A 21,579-nucleotide genomic window follows, 5' to 3' on the forward strand; every position below is an offset into this window, starting at 1 on the left:
CCCGGCAGGAAGCGAAGGGCCGCTGCGAAGGCCAAAGCGCCACCCAAACGTCCAAGGGGGCTGCGGTCCTGTGGGGCCGGCGAAGAGCCCTGCGTGGCTGGGAAAGGAACAGTCTCGTGCGCCGCCCGGCTCAGCCTAGCCCGCCATTCGCAACGCCCAAACCCGAGCAAAAGGAGGGCAGCGGGGCTGGAGCTCGGGGGGAGGGTGTCCCCGTTTGGAGACGGTAGCCCTCGCCTTCGCCCTCCAGGACTGCCCTGGGATAGCCGCCTGGTGCGGCGATCTTCCGCCTCCTGGCCATCGCGAGTGCCCCCTTCCCTGCCGAAGGGGAGCCCGGAAGCGGGCCGGGCCGGGCTTCCTGGGCCAGACCCGTGAAGAAGCGCGCGAAGTACCCCGGCTGGACTCGGGAGTTTCGAGCGGCCGCGGTACTGTAGAGGGGGTGGGGGGAAGGGAAGGCGGCGGACTGCAGACCCTGGCTTGAGGCTTGTCCGGCGCCTTCCCCCTCTTCCAGCCTCTGATGGGTCCTCCTCTGGGTCCGTTTCCCAGGAGGGGGTCAGCAGGGCATGGTGCTCCCTCAAGAGGGGCAAAGGAGAGTAAAGCGGAGTTCCCCTTCCCTGATTGGAGCGATCCGAAAGGGTCGCTTTGTGGATGTCGCCTTCGCCCTTCCTGTACCCCCCCCAACCCACTAGGCAGGGAAGGGTCCTTCCAAGCTGACCTGGCTGGCGGCTCCCCTCCCCGCCCCCCATCTGGGCTCTCCAGATTGCTTTGGCCTTCCTTTCTGTCTTCTAGGATATCAGGCAGCCCCTCCATTTTATGTCATCTGCCTGAACTATATTTTAGGGATATTTTGGGATTCATCATTTTTCCCCCTTTCGAGTTTTAGTTTCCTCCTTTCAAAGGCAAAATGACAAAATGGTGGAATCTGTCAAATACACACAGTGGGTGCCAAACAGCTCCCAGAACAGGATATTTCCTTTGTGGAGGTGCTCTTCCCTTCTGCTCAGCCTGCGCTGCGCTCGACTCCCCAGGACTGATCCTCTCGGGGAGGGTGTTCCCTTCAGATGCTGCGCCTCAGGAATGGAATTTCTGGGATCTGTGTTGGGACACGGCACTGGCATGCAGCCTGCACAGCCTCCTCTATTCAAAGTTTACATCCTAGCCCAGAGGTCCCCAACCTTTTGGGCACCAGGGACCATCGGTTCCGTGGAGAGAGGCTTTTCCAAGGACCGGAGGAGGGTGTGTGGTTTTGAGTGCTGCCTGCATTCCAAGGATGGGGCGTTGCTTGTTTGTGCGGACCGGTTGCTGGTATGCCGGGGCCTGATACTGGTCCACAGATCAGGGGTTGGGGACCTGTCCTAGCCAATTCATCTGCTCTGCAAAGGTGCGAAGGGCGACCACAGCAAAGGAGCGGTCCCAGCCTCTTCCCTGCGACCTCCTCCGCGCCCAATCGCAGGCCCTTTGTTCCCAAGTGGTCTGAAGGATGCCGTGGTTCCCATGGACTCTCAGCCTGCCCCACTCAGGCAGTGCAGGAATTGGCTCCCTCCCCAGCAACAACAGCCAAAGGAAGGGAGACCCAGGAGCTGCGGAGGAGCTATTGTTGGGCCGTAGGATGGTCTTCCCAGCAGCAGCAGCAGCAGCAGCCCTCACCGAGCTCTGTGGGGCAGGGCATCCAGAAAGGGCTCGGATCCCTTGAGGGAAGCCTGCTTGTCTGCTGGGCCTGGAAGCCAAATCTGTCAGCAGAGTGAACACATGGATAAGCCCAAGAGGGCCACAGTGGCAGTTTCTGGAAACGGTTCCTGCTCAGTGCACAGGGCCAGCTAGACGGCCGCTTTATCAAGTCACATCAATTCTAGCCTGTCCCTCTTTTGCAACAGGGACCAGCTCAGTTGAAAACACAATAGTGTGAAAATAGTGTGGCTGGATGTTGGCAATCTACACAAACAAAATGTGGGGCAATCCTTAGACAGCATCACCACCAGATGGATCAGTAGTTAGCTGACCGGCCGTATTCAGTGTGTGGTCCTCAATGGAACCGCATCTACATGGAGAGAAGTATGTAGTGGGGTGCCCCAGGGCTCTGTTCTGGGCCCAGTGCTCTTCAACATCTTCATCAATGATTTGGACGAGGGGATAGATGGGGAACTCATCAAATTTGCAGATGTCACCAAGCTGGCAGGAATAGCCAACCCTCCAGAAGACAGGCTTAGGATACAGGAGGATTTGGACAGACTTGAACACTGGGCGCTATCTAACAAAATGAAATTCAGTGGTGAAAAAAAGTAAGGTTCTACATTTAGGCAAGAAAAACCAAATGCCATTTATTTCCCTGGACGTCCCCGTTTGTCGGGGTCCTCCAAGGCAAGGCCAAGAACTGGGTGGAAAGGAAAAGGCCAGGCGTTCGTGTGAAGAGAAAGAGCCCTTGTGGTCTCCTTGTGGACCAGGCGTGAAGCAGGAGGCGGGAGAGGATGGGGCGAATGAAAGAGGGCGGGCAGAGAGAAGAACCGCCAGGGAGGCTGGAGTTCAATGCTTCCCCCCCCCCCTCCTCAAAGCACTCTGACCACCTTCCCAAGGCAGGATCAGGGGGAGACGGGGAAGGAACCAAGGGGCTGCTTTGCCCAAGGCACCCCGACTGATCTTCCTTTTGGTCCTGGATGCCTCTCCCTGCTTAAACCTCATCCCCCAGCCCTCCCCTCTCATTGGTTCTTTACTACCCTCCTTCTTTCTTTCAACCTCCACCCTTTTCTTTCTTTCTTTTTTTATAAATTTTATTGAATAAAAAAAAGGAATTAAAAACATTGAGCATAGTAAATCAACATTTGACAGACATCTCAGTCCATATTTACATTAATTACAAATAAATCTCTTTACAGTAATATCATTCTAATCTCAGTCTTGGCTTTTCTCATTACAATGACCTCCCTTTTTCCCCCCACCATATAAAATTTATTCCATATTTGATAAAAATCTGATTCATCCTGATTTTTTAATCTTTTAGTTATCCTGTCTAATTCTGCGCAATACATGATTTTCTGAATTAATGTTTCCCCACTCGGCACATCCGTAGCTTTCCATTTTTGCGCAAATAATATCCTTGCCGCTATAACCACGTGAATGAATAAATATGTGTCATCTTTACTTACATTTTTTTCAAGTAAAGTCTCAGGTTTGTACTGAATGTTTTGCATAGTCATTTCTATTGCCCATTCCCAGACCATACGCCAATACACCTGTGCTTTTCTCCATGTCCACCAAACATGAAAAAAGTGCCCCTTTCTTTTTTACATTTCCAACACTATCCTTTATAGTTTATACATTTTGGCTAATTAGGCTGGAGGGAGATACCATTTGTAAACCATCTTATACAAATTCTCTTTATATGTTGACGCCAATGTGATTTTATTGTTTCGAATCCATACCTGCTGCCACTGATCCAAATTAATATTATATCCTAGATCTATCGCCCATGTCACCATTGTTTCTTTGACCTGTTCTTCGAATATACTCCAGTAAGTGTTTATAAATATTCTTTATTTGTTTTTTCTCCGGGCCTAGCAATATTTTGTCTAGCCCCATATCTTGTCTATTAATACCCCATTCTTGCTTATCTTTTGTGTATCTTGCTTGAATCTGGAGGTAAGACCACCACTCTATGTCTATTCCTTGTTGTCTTAACTCTTGTTTTGATTTTAAATAACCCTCTTCTGTCAGAATGTCTTTATATGTAATAACCTTGTCTTTCCTAAACAGATTGGGGTATGTAACTGCCTCCAGTGGCGATAACCAGGCCGGAATCTTTGTATAATATTGACGCTTAATCCTTGCCGAACCTTGTGTCTTAAGAAGTATTGGTGATTTCTGTTTTGCCCCATCCACATGTGAGCATGCCATCCCTGCTGAAGATCATAACCCTCTAACTGTAAGCCTTTTCTAGTCATTTCTCCTAGCAAGTTTGCTTGTTCCTTGTTTTGTGTGTGTGTGTGTGTGTGTGTGTGTTGCTTGTTGTGGTTAGCTAGCACTTTCAGGAGTGGCTGGGTGTTCAAAAGTCTTCCTGCTCCTATTCAACCTCTACTACAGGAAGGCTGCTGGGGAAAGTCATTCTAGGGTTTCCCCACTGTGCCCTTCCAGCTGAGAATAAACAAGCCGGGCTCTCGAGGTCCTATCACAGTGCCTGGAAGCTGCTGGGCTCTGGATGGGGAGGAAAAATTCAGTTCCGTTCATTATGGCTGCCCATAAGGACTGCGGGGGGGGGGGGCTTGCAACATTCCCAAAATAATAAAAACAATTAAGACACACGTAAACCGCAGCCCAGACAGAAGCAGCCAGAACAGCCAACAGTGTGACTGGAGCAATGCCAGATGGCCGAGGTTTGGGAGCCACCTGGCTGCAGAGGGTTTCCATGGTTAGTTCTAGATGGGGCTGCCCTTCCCCAGGTGGAGAGATTGGGGGACCCTCCTAAACGCTTGGCTCCCGCTTGAAGAGGGCCTGGTAGATCTGGTTCCTCCCTCAGGTGCTGGGCCACATTTCTAATTCAAGTTTGTTTAACCACCCCCCCCCCATGTGGCATTTCTACTGACTGCCACTTTTTCATTTGAGCAACCCTCCGATGGCCGGCCAGGGACAGGCCCTAGAAATTGAGCAAATAAGCAGGTGAGGCGTGAGGAGGAAGGGAGGCAGAGCTGAGAGGGGCCTTGCTTTTTCCACAGAGGCAAAATGCCCCTTTGCAGAATAAAAGGGCGTCCAAGTGAAGTAAGAATCCATGTTTCTGATGCAGCTCCTCCGACTACCAGAACGGGACGACTGGAGGAAGAATCGCTCCCCTCCTTGGGGGGGGGGGGCTCCCCTTCGCTTGGAGCTCTTCCACCACCCTCGGATGCTAAAGATGCTTTGGGGGATCCTGTACTAAGTGGGGACGTTGGACTAGATGATCTTTAGTATCCTATATAACTCTGTATTAGTCGTTTGTAGTGCCCATTCTCGTCTGAAAGATATCCTTAATTTTTTGTAATTATCTTAAATTGTCCTGCCAATTGGATTGTTCTCAAGTTCTTTGCATCAGTTACACTTTCTTGCCTCTTCTCTGCTACTCAGCACTGAACTGTGCAAATTTTCTTCTGTCTCACTTAAATTTTGCTTTTTTCAGCTACTTAAACATAGCAGGCAGCCGGTTTTCAGGTTTTTCTGCATTTTGTCCTATTTCTGATTGCTCTGTCTTGAATTAGGCCATGAATTTCAGTCCAGAGATCTTCCCAAATTCCATCAGAGCTGATCCTTTATATCTCTTTCTCACCTTCATACAGAATATTGTTGAGGACGTATCTTGAGGATGTTACCTAGCCGGGCCGTGGAACGTCTGCAGGGAAACGGCCGAGCTCAGACGGGGCAGCCAGGACCCCGCAGTCGAATCCCCTTCCTCGGAGGCCCCGGCGCAGCCAACGGGCGGCCGAGGCTTCCAGGACCTTGCCGGCCACCGGCTCTCTCCCCCTCCCGTCCTCCCTCCGCCGCTGGGGGCGCCCGAGGGCTCCGCGGGCCGGGGCGGGGCACGGGCAGCGCTGCCGGAAGTCGGGCTGCGGGAGAGGCGGGGCTCCCCCGGGGCCGGAAGTGGCGGCGCGCGGGCTGCCGGGAGGGCGCGGGATGGCGGCGGGCGGCGAGTTCGGTTCCGGGGCGTCGGGCCGGCTGGACCCGGGGGCGCTGATGGAGCAGGTCAAGGTGCAGATCGCGGTGGCCAACGCGCAGGAGCTGCTGCAGGTGAGGGCGCCGCCCCGGGGGCCCCGCGGAGCCGCTCGCCAGGCAGCCCTCGTGCAGCGGCGGGGGAGGGAGGGACGCGAGGCCGCCCCGGGCGGGTCTGAGGCCGAAGGAACCCCCCCGGAGCGGGCCCGGCCCCCAGCAACCCCCGTCCGCCAGGGCTTTTTGCGGGGCGGGGGGCAAAGGTCCCCAGGAGATGCTGGCGGGGGAAGGGGGCTGTCTGGCAGCGCCTCCCCCCCACGCCTTTTCCGGACAGCCCCCTCCCCTCCCCGGTCTCCAGGGGCGCAGCGCTGTCCGGAGGGCGGGCGGGGCCGCTGGCCTTCCTCCTTCCTCCCCTCTGATCGCTCCTCTCCCCCTCCCCCCCAAAGAGGATGACCGACAAGTGTTTCAGGAAGTGCATCGGGAAACCCGGAAGCTCCCTGGACAACTCGGAGCAGGTGAGCCAAATGGGGCCGATGGGGCCGAGCTACCCCCCACCCCCCCCGCCGTCCCCCCGCCTCACCCGGCCTCTCTCTCCTCCCCTCCCCTGCAGAAGTGCATCGCCATGTGCATGGACCGCTACATGGACGCCTGGAACACGGTTTCCCGCGCCTACAACTCCCGTCTCCAGAGGGAGCGCGCCAACATGTGAGAGGTGGAGCTGAGGACTCTGGCCAGGACCCTTGGAGAGAGAAGCGAACTGTTCATTGGCCGGGGTGATAGCCATTAAAATGCTGGCCCAGGCGCCCCTTTGTCGTCCTCTTGCCCTGTGCCTGTCGGAGGTCCTGGCTGCAATCCCCGGAGGCAAGGCCGGCCTGCCTTGAAGGGCTGGTGTTGCTCAGAAAGGGGATCCTCAATTTCCTCTTTCAGAGGCATGTCTGAATTTGAGGAGAGGCTGCTGATCTCCTTTCCGGGACTCCATGTGTGTTTGTGTGTGTGCGTGTGCGTGTGTGTGTGTGTGCGCGTGAAAAACCCAGAGTGCTCTTGCAGCCTGTGTTGCTGAGGCCCAGCCTTCCCTCCCTCCCTGAGGCTGTCAGAAGCAAGACCTGGCCTGTCCCTTCTCTGCTGCTGGCCTTTTTTCACAGCCAAAGGCCGCCTTCCTCTTCTCAGCTTGGATTTAGGCTGCTAATCTTCTGGATCCCTGGTTTTGGGGAGGCCTTGAAGAAGTGCAGGCTGCCCGTCTGCTTTGTGGGAGTGCATGGAGGCTTCAGGCCCGACGCTCTGGGCTAAGAGGGGTGTGGTCCCTGGGCCTTGTTCCGCTGGCCAGTGGCGGGAGAGACTTGGGGCCCTACAGTGCCGGCATCTGTCCTCGGATAAAGCGAGGCAGGTGACACTGGGCTCAGCTAGAATGGGTGGCGGGTGATCCATTGATCGTCCCCAAGGCTGAGAAAGAACATGGAATATTAATTCAGGCTTACAGGTTGTGTGAACGGTGGGAGTGTGTTAATCCTTCTTGAGCACATCGTGTGCACATCCTGCCGTTTGGGGATTGGAGAGACTAAGCGGTAGATGGGCCGATGCAGGGAAGATCGGTTACCTTTCCTTGGACCTCAGTTTCTTCCGCGTTTCTGTTGTCTGAAGCTGCAGCACTTTCTTGGCATGGAGGAAGGAGGGAAGCCATCCCGCTCCCCAGGCTTGTGTGAGCATTGCAGGGGCTTCTGACAAGCTGTGGAGGCTGGGGGTGCCAGGAAAAAAACCCTCCCTCCCTGCAGGCCCAGGGAAAGTCAAGGAAAGTCACAAGTGGGTAATTTTCATTTAATGTACCTGCAGCTGGAACAGAAGTGTCCTGTCTGGTAGAAAGGGCTCTGGCAGGATTGGGACCATGAGGGCTCAGTCCTCGTGGGCTCCCCCTGCTAGCCCCAGTGGGTAGGGGGTTATGCCTTGAGGTTCTGTGCAATCCAGCCCCGGACTGCTGTCACCTTGGCGTAGACCCCAGGGAAGGAAGGCCGGGCGCAGCCATAGCCCCAGCTGGTGATGCCTGCCAGGAACCAGCGGCCAGACGGCTCTCTGCAGGCCAAGGGGCCTCCCGCATCTCCCTGCGGAGCAAGAGGGAAGCGTGAAGGCTCTGCAGCCCAGAGCAAGGGGTGGGGGACTTAGAGGGCTTGCCTCCCCATCCTCTGCAGAGCAGTGGGCTCATGGCCATTCCTGGCAGCCGTAGGGGCACTGCTGCTGCTGTCACCTCCCAGGCCAGGCCCAAACTCACCCTTTACCCCTGTGGTGGGGACCCTGTGTGGGCTCACCGAGCAGCTGTCGACGGCCCCCTGTGGGAAGCCAGCACAGAGCATCCGGCTGCTGATCTGGATGGGGTAGAAGCTCCGGCAGTCCTGCTCCGGGATCACCTGAACATTAGCCTTTTGCAGACGTGTGGTCACGAGGCCTGCAGGTAGCAAGACCCCCCCCCCCAGACCCCTGTCACATTTCCACCCTGAGCTGAAGAATCCCGTGCAAGGCATCAGTCATCCCCGGAAGACCCCAGTCGGGTAGTCCTGTGGCCTCAGACTGAGCTGTGCCTTACGGGGACAGGTTGGCGGGAACGTCCGTACCCCCCTCTCTGGTGGAGCCCCAGCCGGTGATGACGCAGGGCCTGCCCTCGTTGAAGACGTGGGTGCGGTCTGGGAGGCAGATGGGCCGGATGGCGCTGGTGTAGCGCAGGGGGGCTGCCAGCTCCAGCAGAGCCACGTCATAGTCCAGCATGTAGCCGTTGTAGAAGGGGTGCTTGTGGATTCGAGCAATCTTTTCTGCTTGCCCATCAAGGCCACTCAGGAAGGGCGTCCCCAGGACAGCCACCCACATCTTGGGGTTGCTGTAGCTGCAAGAGGCAAGCCCGTCAGCCTTCGGGAGGCCTCCTCAGGAGAGCCCCCACCCCAGCACCTGTGCTCTGGCCTGGCCAAGGCAACTTTCTGCTGTGGGCCTCGGGGGGGGGGGGAATTGGGAACAGAAGGGGCAGGTTTGGAGGGGTCTGGGCCCTTCTCCAGTCTCCCCCCACTCACATGTCGAAGCAGTGGGCAGCAGAGAGCAGCCACCGCTCGGCAATCACCACAGCTCCGCACGAGTGCTGCCTTCGCCGCAACCACAGGCTCACCTGCCACGGCCACTCACCCTGCGCTGCACTGCTGCCCCCCACGATCTTGCTGAAGGCTGTAGGGGCCAAGCCGCAGTCTGGAAAAGGCCAAAGCAGGGGCTGAAGGGTGGGTAGGGCAACCCAGCAAATCCTCCCTCCCCTCCCCCCGTCTGCTGGGATGGGCGCCATGGGCAGCCACGTGCCATGTCTCCGGCCACTAATGGCTGCAACAAAAGCACTCTCAGAGCAGCTCTGACCCAAGGCCTGCCACCTCCTCCTCTGCACCCGTGTTGCCAGGGGTTCCCCCCTGCCAGACAAGGGCCTCTTCCCACCACTCTACTGGGAGGCCCCCCTCCTCTGGCATCTTCATGTCCCTCCCATTTTCAAACACCCTCTTCACTGCAGCCTCAAGTCAGGCTGGATTAACTGCTGCCCCTGGGGGGAGGGGGGGCGCGGAGAGAGCAGGGCCGGAGCAGGGGAGGGAGGTACGCACTGCAGCTGGTCTCATCCCATCCGTTACTGCAGTCAATGGTGCCGTCACACTCGGGGTTTGCTTTCCCGATGCAGACCTTGCTGGAGCACTTGAATGTGGATGGGGTGCATGGCACGGCTGGGGGGGGGGGGAAGAGGGTGAGTCCAGCTGAGAGGCCTGGCTCCTCTCCCCAAAGGGAGCCAGAATTCTCTTCCACAGCTACTTAAATGGGGCATTTCCTGGCAGGTCTCCCATCACAAGCGATTGTGGCAGAGGAGAGGAAAGAGAACTTTTCTGGGCCTGCTCTCTGCCACGCTGACTTGCATGCCCTGCCAACTTGCAGACTGAGCCTTTCTGCCCTGTACCTGGCGGCTGGGTGGTCTTGGGGACACTGACTGCCAGCCCGGGTGTGGTCAAGATGGTAGGGCCAGCGCTTGGGCCAAGCCGTGTAGGCCTTTGCTCCAGGCCAGAGGCGGTGGAGGCAGAGGTGGTCCTGGGTCTGAGGGGCCCTGCGGTGCTGAGACGGGGCGAAATGATGTCTAGGATCCAGTTCTTGAGCTTGGTGATCCGGGCGTAGACCCCTGGCTTCTTGGCCTGCCCACAGCCAGCGCCCCAGCTCACAAGCCCAGCCAAGTAGAAGGTTCCTGGGGTCTCCTCGCACGCCAGTGGTCCCCCCGAGTCCCCCTGGAAAAAAAGCAGGAGGAAGCACCTCTTGGCAAGTGCCAGCGGCTTAATGCAGATTGGATGCCCCTCCGGTTACGGCCGAGGCAATTCCTCCCTCCATAAACGAAGGAGGCTGGAAGAGTTCTTGAACTGAGAGTGAAACTGCCCAAATGCTCAGTGGGGAGGCCACAAGTGCCCCTTAACCTCCCTCCCCCCAACGGTCACCTGGAGAACTATCAGCAACTATCCCGGCTTGGCAAAAATTGGCAAATGGGCAGTGTGGGAAAAGGGAGCAGGCCTGAAGGCTGAGGAGTTCCCTGGGAAGGAAAGTGGGGCAGACAGCATAGACAAAAAGTGAATGCCAGGAGCAGGAGCCCAGACAGGGTGGGGTGTGGAGAAGGCTCCCCTCACTGCCCTGGCATCTGGCCTGGTGGAACCAGTGAGCTTCTCCAGCAGTAGCAGCACGAAGAAGCCACAGTCACCAGGGGCCTCTCTGTCTCCCACCTACTCGGAGAGGGATAAGAAAGCCTTCGCAGGACACCGTGGGGCCTTTGACCTGCATGGGGAAGCAGTCCAGGGAAACTGGCAGCAGCCTGCAGCAGCAGCAGGGCAGGGGTGGTGTGGTGAGGTCAGGCCCGGAGAGGCCTCTGCGAGGGTCCATACAACACAGCAGAAGAGGGTTGAACTACAGGTCCTTGGTGCTTTCTGAGCTTGGTGGTTTTTCGTGCAGTAGGGAACACCTGCAGCGCTAGACACCCTGCTCCCTTTTATGACACCTAGTTGGGCCAAGAAACGTCTGCAAGGAAAGCACCAGGCTTAGAGAGCACCAAGGATCCTGCAGTGGTGTATCCTTTAGACTCCCGCTACTGAAAATGGAACGGAACTCAAACACTGTCCAACAACAGATATATTTCCAAAATACACCTTCAGCTTTTATGCCCTGTCCTTTGGTGGTCTGTGTGGGGGAGGGGGGGAGCTCCACCCTGAAAGGGTCAGGCTGGGGAAGGGGTGCTCCTGGTACCTGGCAGGTGTCCACCTGCCCCTCCAGGAACCCCGCGCACATCATCTGGTCCGAGAGAGAGACGTTGTACAGTTCCTCGCAGGTCGTCTGCTCGAGGATCCCGACTGCGGCTCGGTGCAGGTTCTCAGGCTGAGAAGCTGGAAGCCGAAAAGGAGGGGGAGGAGGAGGAGACCCCGCATGGACCAGCCCAAAGCCCTGGGCCCCATTTCTAACCACCTCAGACCCTGGGCACTCTCGCCCAGGATGGCACATGTCCATAGACAGACTACTCTTGCCTGAGGGGGTTCAATACGCAAGGGGGGGGCAGTCTTCTAGCCTCAGAGGACAACCTGATGCCCGGTTTCCCATCTGCTCTGAGGAAGCTGTTCCTACCGTTACCATCCTGGGGGCTGCCCCAGCCCGAGACCAGGCACTTTCTGCCCACGGGGAACTTGTGGACGGCCAGCGGGAGGCAGATGGGCTGGATGTATTTGCCAAAGCGCAGCGGCCTAGCCAGTTCCAGCACTGCTACGTCGAAGTCTAACAGGGTTGGATTGTAAGAAGGGTGGAGCACCACCTGTTGGATGCCGACCTTCACAGAAGAGCTATCCATGGCTGAGAGTGAAGTGGTGCCCGCAAAGGCAGTGAGGTGTCCCACTTTGATGCTGCCGATACAGGAACAGGAGTGGTACGCTGTTTATCCAGAGGCAGAGCAGGCCCTTCGCACCTTCCCTGGACCTCCCCCCCCAGGTTGAGGCTGGATGGAGCAGGACCCCCCCCCCTTGCGGGGAGGCAGAAGTGACACAATGGCAGGTGACTTTCTGGGGTGCCTCAGCCCCAACAGGGCACCAGTCCTTCTGGGATTCCTCACCCCCTCCTGCTGAACAGCCCCCCTGCAAGAGCAGCTACTAAATTACTCCCCCTCCCTGGAGAAGCCCAGAGATGAGCCTTCCAAAAGAGAGCCCCCCCCCAACTGACACGTACTGGTTGAAACAATGTGCAGCTGAAAGCAGCCATTGCTCCCCACTGATGGCAGCTCCACAGAAATGCTGGAGACCCTCCTTCAGGGTGACTTGCCAAGGGACCTCCCCACGGGATGCTTCCAGGCCACCCACAATTTTCGTGGGCTTGGAGAAACCAGGCCGCCGACCGCACTCTGCACATGAACAGGGAACGGCTGTGGTGGGCGTAGGAGGAGGCCAACATGCCGCCTCTCTCTCTCCCTGCCAGCTGCATGCCAAAGCCCTACCTGAGGGTTGGGGGCCTGGGGCCGCTGGCCTGCTTGGGGCCAGGGAGGCAGAGCTGGGGGTGGAGCTGGGGTGTTGCAGGCCGGCTGCGCTTGCGCCCAGGGTTGGAGCTGGATGAGGAAGCCCAGGGCCCAGCGGGATGGTTGAGGTGGTGGGGCCCCTGGATGCAGCCGTGGTCTCGAGGATCCAGTCCCGGAGCCGGATCACACGGGTGTAAACGCCTGGGCGCCTGGCCTCCGCACAGCCGATGCCCCAGCTGACTATGCCTGTGAGGAAGAAGCGCCCAGAGGGCTCTTGGCAGACCAGCGGGCCCCCGGAGTCCCCCTGCGGAAGGAAATGGCCAAGATGGGGTGGACATCAAGCAGGAAGGTCCACCCAAAGCCTGCTGATGGCCGGGGGCCCCTACCTGGCAAGAGTCGATCTTGCCCTCCAGATAGCCGGCACACATCATCCGGTCGGTGAGCACGCTGCTGCCGTACAGGTTGCTGCACAGACCCTGATCCAGCAGCTCCACTGTGGCTTTCTGCAGCAGTTCCGGCTTCACCACTGGGGGGGGGGAGGGGAGCAGGATGAATGCTAAGTGGGTCCTGGCCTTGCTCTCAGGGCAGCCCAGCAAGGTTGGGGGCTGAGGGCAGAGCCTGGGGCACTGCATTGGAGCAGAGTATGTGGCTGCAGCAACAGCAGCAGCTATGGGCTAAATGACTGGATTGGTCTGCTCACAAGGCCAACAGACACACCAGCAACTTTGCAGGGGCGCACACAACGGTTGAATAGTTATCTGGCCTTGCTCAGGAGTTTCCCCTCTGCCACACCTGACAGTTGTTGCAGCAGCGGGAATCTCCCTTCTCCGCCTATGAGAAGAGTGGCGGCCTCTTGGTGTTTCTGAGCAGCCCCAGGTTTCCTCACATGAGGAGGCAGAGTTGACAGGTTCAATCTCCCCTCATGAACCCTGGCCCCACCAACACCCCTTTGAGGTAGGCTGATCAGCTCCAGCCCTGGCCGGAGGATTCCCTCTGCCTAACCACCCCATTTTCCACCTGACCGCCAGGGACTCTGCTTACAGAAGTCTTCCTTCAGGTACCCCCAGCCGGAGATGAGGCACTTCCTGCCAGGGGGGAAGCGGTGGGAGGGGGCTGGCAGGCACACCGGCTGGACGTATTTGCTGAAGGCAAGGGGCTCTGCCAGCTCCAGCAGGGCTGCATCATAGTCGGCGCTCTCCGTGTTGTAGGAAGGGTGCCGGAGGATGCGCAGCACTTTGGCCTGTGCCCGGTTGCCCTCACCGTCACTCAGCCAGACACTGCCCACCTGCGCCATCCAGGTGCGGGGATCCTGGAACCTGTGATGGGACAGATTCAGTCTCCCCTAGCTCCCCCCCCCAGGAGGCCTCAGGGAAATGCAAGCCATGCTTTATCGAGACTGCCTGTCTGTGGTGAGGGCTGTTTCCCCTGTGACCTCAAACTCTGTTGTGGCTGTCCTTTTGACATTTTTGATCTGACTTGTCACCCCGGCCCTCCATTCCCTTTTCTTCTTGCTGTTTTGGAGAAGCTATCTGAGCTTGGGGGTTCCTTCTGCTTCCCCCCCACGACTCCCCCTTCTTCTCTTCCTCCCCCTCCCCATGCCATTGCTCCACACCCACTGCATGCTTCCACCTGCTCCCCCAGCCCGAAGAAGGGACGGATGTGTGGCAGAGTGTCCCCACTGCCTGCCTCCTTTCATCCTTGGACTATTCCTTCCCGGCCACACTCCCCCCCCGCCGTCTTGACGCCAACCCACCCTCTGCAGATGGTGCCAGCCGTGGCAGAGGGTTCCCGCGCGTACTCATTGAAGCAGTGTGCAGCGGAGAGCAGCCAGCTGGCCGTCAGGATGGCTGCCCCACAGAAGTGTTCATTGCTCTCTCTCAGGCTGACCTGCCATGGGAACTCGCCCAGTAGCGCCTCTGATCCCCCCACAATCCGGGTGGCGGACCGCATGGCTGGCCGGGTCCCACAGTCTGCAAAGGAGAATGAGGGGCTCGTGGTGAGTAGGGGAGACCGGGCGACGCCCCCCCAACACACACAAATACACACTTTCAGCCCTTGAAGCCTACAAAGGGAGGAAATGTGTGACAGAGACTTTGGCTTTGATTTGGGGGTTCAGAGCCTCTCACAAATTAGGAAAGCCCCAAACACATTTGCCCCACCCACCCCGGCCAGTTTTATTCCAAGTTTGTGGTTTGAAATTGAGGGGAGGACTTGTTGTCTTTTTATTGTCCTCCTGCTTGTGGTTACTTGGCTTGACTGGTCACTCTCTGAGCGAGGATTAGCTCCAAGGGCACATTGCCCACCTTCTCTCATGCACGGCCCCTTCTGTTTCCTAAGGCCAGGCTCCCCTCTTCACACTCTCTGTCCTGGAAAGGTAGCCTCTCTGGAGACGCTGCCCCCCACCCTCTCTGGGTTGGAGTGCAAAGGATCCTGCACTCTGTGTGGTTCAGGGCCCCCCTGTAGGAGGCATCCATGGCCTCTGCCCATCCTCTGGGGGAGAACAGGGGCAGCACGGAGAATCCTCAGCTTTGCAGAAGCAGCCAGCCCAACAGCCCCAGCATGAGGGACCCACCACACTCGGCCTCATCAGAGCCATCCGGGCAGTCTTTCCGCCCGTCGCACTGCACACTTCCTGAGGCCACACACTGGCCGTTGCGACAGGCAAAGGCCTCCCTCGGACAGCTTCCTGTGAACACAACAGGGGCAGAATCGAATTCTTCTCCTCAGCACAGACACTGGGGGGGGGGAATGCATTTGGGGGTGGAGTTCAGACCTCAGTGGGTCCAGCCACCATGCTCAGCACCTCCTGTAACTGAGGCGGGAAATCTCTGCCCTCTGGCAGCCTGGGCTTTTGGGGTAGTGGTTTGGCTGCTCTTTTCCACCCTCCCTCTCCTGCCCCCAAAAGCCCCTGTGCCATGCTGAAGGCCAAACGGGCACCCTGTCCTCAACGCTGCCCATCAGATGGAGGGATGGGGCTGGGCCCCCCAAAATCAGGGTCCTGGACCAGAGGCAGCTCCACAGTTGACCAGCCTACCTGACTTGAGCTCTGTGCCCGAGAAGGTGAGGTCCCGTGTCCCTGCTAGAAAGGGGGGGGGGATCAGAACGGGGGTGCAGGTGAACAGCAGAGGAAGAACCAGGCTAATTAGGGGCATGCACCACCCCAGCCAGCCCTGGGCCAAAGGGCCAGAAGAAATGCAGGGATACCCAAGAGGGAGGCAGCCGAGATGGTGCCTTGGGCGGGCACCCTGACGCCCTTGATGCCTACAGCCGCTGCCAGTCCCCGCCTCAGGATGTCCTCTTCCGTGCCAGGGCTGGGTGGTGGTGCAGAGAAGCAGAGGTGGAAGCGGACGATGAGGCTGCCATTGACCTCCCTGGCAAGCAGAAGCAAGAAGTCCTCACCCTCTCTGTCTGGCAGGCGAGCGGAGGAGCCCCTCCCCACAGGCCAGCCCTCCTGCTCCTGCCCACCTGTATTGCAAGACGGTACACCTGGAGCAGCTGCCGTCCAGGGGCGAGTTCTGAAAGCTGCTTTTGAACTGAACAGTCAGACAGGGGAACAAGAGAGCACATTGAGAGAGCCCATCAGAGGCACCTTCAAACAGGGGGCCCCAGTTTCAGAGCAGCCTCACCCCAAGAAAAGATCTGGACCCTTTGTTCACTCAAGCAAGTAGCCAAAGGAGTGCCTAGCCTGGGGCTTAGAGGAGCCATTGCACATCCCAAGCTGGCTGGCAGGATGCATGCCCTCAGCCCTCCCCTCCCTTTTCCTCCAGCCCCTCCCTTCCTTTCTGCCTTTCAGCTGAGTTGAACAGCTGGCCACCAGGTTACCTCACCTGGAAACAACCCTGCCACCAGCCTTGGCAGGTCTGAGCAGCCTGGGGAGGGGGAGGGGAAGGGGGAGGGGGAGGGGAGAGGCTTCTCTGTCCTGGAGAGCTGCAGGCCCCCCCTGGGGACCACTGCATGGCGGGCCCTGCCTCAGCCCTGGAGCAGCATCCCGTGGCCCTCCCTGGTGGCTCATCCGCAGCTCACCCTCTTGAGGAGGGGCAGGGGGCCCTTACCAGCTGCTCCAGAATGGGGGTCAGCAGGCGGGAGTAGCCAGAACTGGGCTGCTGCAAACTGCTCCGGTAGGGGATCCCTTGCAGCTCCACCAGGTGCTCAAAGCGGGTTTCTTCCTTCCCCAGGAAATCTGCGGTGGGAGAGAGATGCATCGATGCTCTGGTGGTTGCCAACCCCCCCCCCCAAGCAGTGCCAGGCGCCTGGCCCGCCCAGCTCCTGTCCCCTGCCCGCCATGCCCCCTGCTTGGCCACCAGAGCCCTGCCAAGCTTTGGGGCTGTCTGTGATCTCGCCCCCAGGAGAACCAAGGCTGGAAGGATGGGCTGGCCGGCTGGCACAGATGCCCCAGAAGGGTCCTGGCACAAGATGAGCATCAAATTCAGACTCTCCTTGTCTGCCCAAGAGGCTCTCTGGCCCTTTCCTTTCCTTTGCAAAATCGCAGCAGCCATCCCCAGAGGACACAAATTCCCCCCTCTCCCTCCCACCCGCCCCAGGCATCTTTGCCATTTTTGCAAAGAGCATGCTGCAACTTCCCCCCCCACCCCCATTTTCCCCAAGGCAAGTGGTGAGGTTGCTCCCTGCCTCCTTTCCTGGAGGGTGCCAGGCCTACCAGATCAGGTAGGGTGGGCCCACTCCAGGTCCCTCTCCTTAAATGTGTTCAGCTGGCAGAGCCCGGGGGGGGGCACATCTTCTCCATTTTGCTAGTTCTCCCCCCAAGTGCCCGCGGTCTAGGAAAAAAGGAGCTCAGCTGAGGTATGGGAGGGGATGCCTGGGGCTGCTCTGTTGGGCGAGGCCTGACAAGAACGGGGGGGGGGGAAACTGGGGTCCCTGGTCCCACCACCAAAGGGCTCTTCCTCTGTCAGTGCAATGGTGAATACATTTTGTAGGTTTAAGCTCCTTTGGGGACCCCAAGTTGACCCCCAAGCCCATTTCACAGCAACTCACACACAAGGATGCCCACACCCAGGGCTGTTAGAGTGCTCGTGAGGACGGTGGCCAAGACAGCCCGGCTGCAGATTCTACCACCAGCCACAGACCGCGCTGTCTGTCCGTCCAGGGCCAGCTTTGAGGTGATGCACGGTGGTCCCATGGCAACCGCACAGAGCAGGATGGACCTGGAGATGGAGGGAGAGCAGGACTGAATCCCCTCTTTTTGCTTTCTAGGCTGGGAGCCCGGAGGACCAGCATGGCCTCCCCCAACGGCTGTCCAGCCACAGGTTTGCAGCGTGACTACCTGGTTATTAATTCATTATTTATTTCTTCAGTCCCCAGCTTTGCAAAGCCCCATTGAGGACGTTTATAAACCCAATGAGAGCTGGTTTGGGGTAGTGTTACGACGTCAGGCTAGAAACCAGGAGATCATGACTTCTAGTCCTGCCTTAGAGCCAGCCGGGGACCTTGGGCCAGTCATTGTCTTCCAGCTCTAAGGAGATACTGGCAAAAACTTTGCCAGGAAAACTGCAGGAATGTCTCTGGGAAGGCGCCGAAGTCAAAGAGGTGCACATACACTCACAAAATAAAAACCCAATAGCAATGCAAAAATAAGATTTCAGGCTCCCCATCCTCAGTTATCTACCCCATCCTGTTTGTTAAAAATGGTCTGTTTGTTAAAAACAGATCATGCCAAGGCAATCTTATTTCATTCTTTGAGAAAGTGACTAAATTAGTAGACCAGCGAAATGTCCTGGACCTCATATACTTAATTTTCAGCAAGGCATTCGACAAAGTAGACCATAAGCTATTCCTGGGGAAGTTAGAAAAAGATGAAATAGACAACATCACCACCAGATGGACCTGCAGCTGGCTGGCAAACCGTACTCTACGAGTAGTCCTCAATGGCTCTACATCCACATGGAGAGAAGCGAGCAGTGGGGTACCTCAAGGCTCCGTCTTAGGCCCAGTAAACTCTTCAACATCTTCATCAATGACTTAGACAAGGGAATTGGAGGGGAACTCATCAAATTTGCAGAGGACACCAAACTGTCAGGACTAGCCAACACCCCAGAAGACAATCTCAGGATTCAAGAAGGTCTTGACAGACTTGAACAAGGGGCCCTATCCAGCAACATGAAATTTAATGTGGAGAAAAGCAAGATTTTACACCTGGGCAGGAAAAAAACAAAGGTACAAGTACAAATTAAGTGAAACCTGGCTCAAAAACAATAATTGTGAGAGGGACCTTGGAATCCTAGTGGACGATCATTTAAATATGAGCCAGCAGTATACGGCAGCAGCCAAAAAAGCTAATACGATCCTTGGTTATAAACAGAGGCATTGAATCAAAACCACATGAAATATTAGTGCCACTTTATAAAACCTTAGTGCATCCAATTTTGGTCATCACATTACAAAAAGATTTTGAGACTTTGGAAAAAATACAAAGCAGAGCAACTAAGAGGGGACCTGATAGCAGTATTCCAGTATTTGAGGGCCTGCCACAAAGCACCAGAGGGCAGGACAAGAAGCCACGGACGGAAACTAATCAAGGAGAGAAGCAACCTGGAATTAAGGAGAAACTTCCTGACAGTGAGAACAATTAATCGGTGGAACAGAAGTTGCCTTCGGAAATTGTGAGTGCTTTATCATTGGAGGCTTTTAAGAAGAGACTGGGCAGTCTGAAATGATATAGGGTCTCCTGCTTGAGCAGGGGGCTGGACTAGAAGACCTCCAAGATCCCTTCCAGCTCTATTCTGATTCTGATTTGTTATGTCCCCAGAGGGGCTTCAGGGTGGGGCCTTCCCCACAATGGGAGGGCTTGCCCCCAGGGCTTCCCTTTTTAGTGCTCAGCACTTGGCAACCAGGGTGGGGCAAGGGCTTGGTCACCGATGCCAGTCTGAGAGGTAAGTTACTCTGAAGAATTGGGTGGTGCCCCTCCTGGGTATGGGAGGAAGCTCCCCTCCCTCCTCTCCCCCCCCCTCTTCCGATAAGCCAGTTTTGGTTTCCTTCTGGCCTGTTGCTGGCTGCCCATGCTGGGAGCTTTTCTCTCGCCAAGGGAGCCCAGAAGCCTCTCCATGGGGGGGGGGGGAGTCCTGCAGCGCAGGAGCCAAGCCAAGAGTTGGAAAAGGCACCTTCATGCCACATAAACAACCTTTGAAGGCTGCTAAGGCGGGTGGGGGGAGGGGGGAGAAATCCGATGCAGCTCCTCCCTACCCCCCATCCATGGGGGGGGGTCTGCAAGGCAGTGGGAAAGGGCAGCCTGCCTTTGTGTGCCTGCCAGGCAGCAGACAATGCCAGTCTTGATGGGAGCCTCTACACACACACACACACACACACACACACACACACACACAAACACACACACGCCGCCCAGGGACAATGCAGGGCAGGTGAGGCAGCTGGGAGCCAAAATCCTGGGAGCAGCAACCTAGCCTGCTCCTCTCCTGCCCAGAGGCAGATCCTGGGCATCCCAAAAGAGGGCGGGAGGGGACTAAATTAGGTTAGTTTGCATCAAATCTCAGTTAATGCAAGCTCTCTGTATTATTTTCCATGTCTACACTCCCCCCCCCACTTAGCGTTTTCCCACAAGTGCAGGATCCGTCCCCCCTCCCAATCAATCAGGATGTTGACCCATCATTTGGGCTTGTTGCTAGAGCAGAGACTGGCCCAAAGTCTCCCAGCTGCTCTGATGCCCAGGTGGGACTAGAACTCATCGTCTCCTGGTTTAGACCGGTGCCTTAACCATTAGACCAAAACTGGATCTCTTGGTAATTGAACCAGGTTGGAAAAGATCATGGGCTTTCAAGAGGAGGAAGGGGAACAAGCAGCTGGGGGGGGGTCAGGTTCAGCCCCCCCATGCCAGCTAACAAGTGCAGGAAAGGGAGCAGTCAGGGCAGGGGTCCCAGCCGAGGGGACAGCCTGGGGCGGCTAGTCCCCAGGTGGCAGGGTCAGAAGGACTGGGGCTGACTTCCAATCAATTCCCCAAGACTTACTAAAGGGGGGGGCACAGAAGGGTCCCCAGACACAGCCCACCTCCCACTTGCCCTTTTGAGAAGATTCTACTCCAAGTCAGCTCCATGCTTTTGACCAGGACCTCCCCCCACTCCCAATCTATACCAGGAGGGGGGGTCAATGCAAGAGCTGGGATGGGTCAGAAATTCAGCTCATGGCCCGTGCTGCCCTGGGGGGCTGGCAGCTAAGGATACCCATTGGGCCCCCTTCTCTGGACATTGCTAGACCTGGAGCGCATTGCTGCCAGACAGCAGCCCCCCTCCCCCCCATCAATCACCACTTTGCATGGTCTGGGGACCCCTAGCATTCCCTTGGCTGGTTTCCCCTGGTTTGCCCAGGCTAGGCCCACAAGCGGCTTTCAACTTGCTGGGCAGTGCAGCCCCCTCTAGGATGCCCTTAGCCCGGGCCCTGCCTCAGCTCTGGGCTGGGCTGCCACCCTCCTCCTCCTCCTCCTCCTCCTCCTCCTCCTCCCCCCCTCCAGGATGGGCTCACCTCCTGAGCGGCCACTCGTAGGCAGAGCTGTGCTCCCCGTCTGCTCTGCTGTGCAACCCCATCATCTCTCTGGCTCTCAGGTGGGCTGGAGGAGGGGGGGTGAGGGTGGGGTGGGGGGGAAATCCCTTAAAGGGACAGGAGCCACCCGGAACTGCCTGGACAGGGTGGAGCTCAGCCAGAGCCGTGACCGGGATTCAAAAAGAGTGGCAGGCTTAGTCTGCCATCGTTCTTGCTTGTGGACGAGATGGTCACGATTGTCCCAAAGGTGCTTTTTCCAAAGGGCAGCTGGACTTTCTTGTTTTTTTTTTTTCTTTGAAAACGTTTCACTTCTCCTCCAAGAAGCTTCTTCAGCTGAAGAGGCTTCCTGGATGAGAAGCGAGATGTTTTCAAAGAAAAACAACAAGAAGAAAGCCCAGCTGCCTTTTGGAAAAACCACCTTGGGACACCTTTCTCGCTTATTTATACAATTATCCCATTTATGTTTTTTCTGCACCGTACTACCTTCATTGGAGCCTTCTAAAACAGTGAAAACTTGAGGTTAATGCTTGTTAAGAGCAAGAAACAGAAATATAAAAGCAAACACTAAAAGTGCTTCCCCCCCCCAGGACCCTCTCCTGTCTACCCAGTGAGCCCCCTAATGTTCAGAGGCCGCCAGGTCATCCAGGTCTTGGGCTGGCCAGGCGGCATCGGAGGACCCGTCCCGAGGCAGAAGGCCTGTCTCCCGAGTCCCACCAGGTGGCACTGCTCCTAGAGGGACCCACCGGGCTCCGTGGGGACGGGCTGAATGAGCAGAGACCGGTGGCTCTGCAGGCAAGTCAGCCCTGCGCCCCAGAAGATTTGGCTGGCGACAAACAGCACTTTGACCCAGAGGGAGGGGCCTCAGTGAGGAATGAAAGGATGTTGCTGGCCAT

At 57.2% G+C, this 21,579-nt stretch overlaps 3 protein-coding genes across 8 annotated transcripts in view; 1 reads left to right on the forward strand and 2 right to left on the reverse strand.

Moving 5' to 3' along the window:
* LINGO3 (leucine rich repeat and Ig domain containing 3) overlaps nt 1-7,532 on the reverse strand; it is a 29,098-nt gene extending 21,566 nt beyond the window's left edge. Inside the window, exon 1 of the mRNA XM_039324382.1 lies at nt 7,483-7,532. The gene's annotated coding sequence lies outside the window, so the exon portion shown is untranslated. The remainder of the gene's footprint in view (nt 1-7,482) is intronic.
* Nucleotides 5,581-6,463, forward strand: TIMM13 (translocase of inner mitochondrial membrane 13). Its single transcript, XM_039324384.1, has 3 exons — nt 5,581-5,742; nt 6,108-6,176; nt 6,272-6,463. The coding sequence occupies exons 1-3, from the start codon at nt 5,629-5,631 to the stop codon at nt 6,368-6,370; spliced, it is 282 nt and encodes a 93-aa protein (XP_039180318.1). The 5' UTR covers nt 5,581-5,628; the 3' UTR covers nt 6,371-6,463.
* TMPRSS9 (transmembrane serine protease 9) lies at nt 6,601-20,716 on the reverse strand. 6 transcript variants are annotated; one of them, XM_039324377.1, is made up of 20 exons: nt 20,669-20,716; nt 17,174-17,343; nt 16,234-16,361; nt 15,647-15,714; nt 15,386-15,552; nt 15,216-15,260; nt 14,754-14,867; nt 13,980-14,151; nt 13,223-13,497; nt 12,568-12,707; nt 12,164-12,485; nt 11,899-12,070; nt 11,308-11,579; nt 10,936-11,072; nt 9,617-9,935; nt 9,273-9,389; nt 8,709-8,877; nt 8,262-8,527; nt 7,922-8,095; nt 6,601-7,754 (listed from the first exon to the last, which is right to left on the reverse strand). In XM_039324377.1, the coding sequence occupies exons 2-20, from the start codon at nt 17,316-17,318 to the stop codon at nt 7,549-7,551; spliced, it is 3,408 nt and encodes a 1,135-aa protein (XP_039180311.1). In that variant the 5' UTR covers nt 17,319-17,343; nt 20,669-20,716; the 3' UTR covers nt 6,601-7,548. The 6 variants fall into 6 exon arrangements, 5 of the variants coding, with proteins under 5 accessions (XP_039180311.1, XP_039180310.1, XP_039180312.1 ...); XM_039324376.1 differs by having other exon boundaries at nt 7,959-8,042; nt 11,899-12,485; XM_039324378.1 differs by having other exon boundaries at nt 7,922-8,042; nt 11,899-12,485.
* Nucleotides 20,717-21,579: the final 863 nt, after the last annotated feature.

Source organism: Crotalus tigris, unplaced genomic scaffold (assembly GCF_016545835.1).
Source record: "Crotalus tigris isolate CLP2741 ecotype Arizona unplaced genomic scaffold, ASM1654583v1 scf7180000024298.760630, whole genome shotgun sequence".
Classification (NCBI taxonomy): domain Eukaryota; kingdom Metazoa; phylum Chordata; class Lepidosauria; order Squamata; family Viperidae; genus Crotalus; species Crotalus tigris.

What these genes read in the sequence shown, in the direction of transcription:
- TIMM13 (XM_039324384.1), top strand. Translation starts at nt 5,629, where the DNA reads ATGGCGGCGGGCGGCGAGTTCGGTTCCGGGGCGTCGGGCCGGCTGGAC. An exon ending in ACGCGCAGGAGCTGCTGCAG is followed by an intron (nt 5,743 to 6,107) that starts GTGAGGGCGCCG and finishes TCCCCCCCAAAG; the next exon opens with AGGATGACCGACAAGTGTTT. An exon ending in CCCTGGACAACTCGGAGCAG is followed by an intron (nt 6,177 to 6,271) that starts GTGAGCCAAATG and finishes CCTCCCCTGCAG; the next exon opens with AAGTGCATCGCCATGTGCAT.
- TMPRSS9 (XM_039324373.1), bottom strand. Translation starts at nt 17,318, where the DNA reads ATGGGACCACCGTGCATCACCTCAAAGCTGGCCCTGGACGGACAGACA. An exon ending in GGGTGTGGGCATCCTTGTGT is followed by an intron (nt 16,362 to 17,173) that starts GTGAGTTGCTGT and finishes CTCCCACCGCAG; the next exon opens with ATTTCCTGGGGAAGGAAGAA. An exon ending in CTCGGCTGCCTCCCTCTTGG is followed by an intron (nt 15,261 to 15,385) that starts GTATCCCTGCAT and finishes CCCCCTTTCTAG; the next exon opens with CAGGGACACGGGACCTCACC.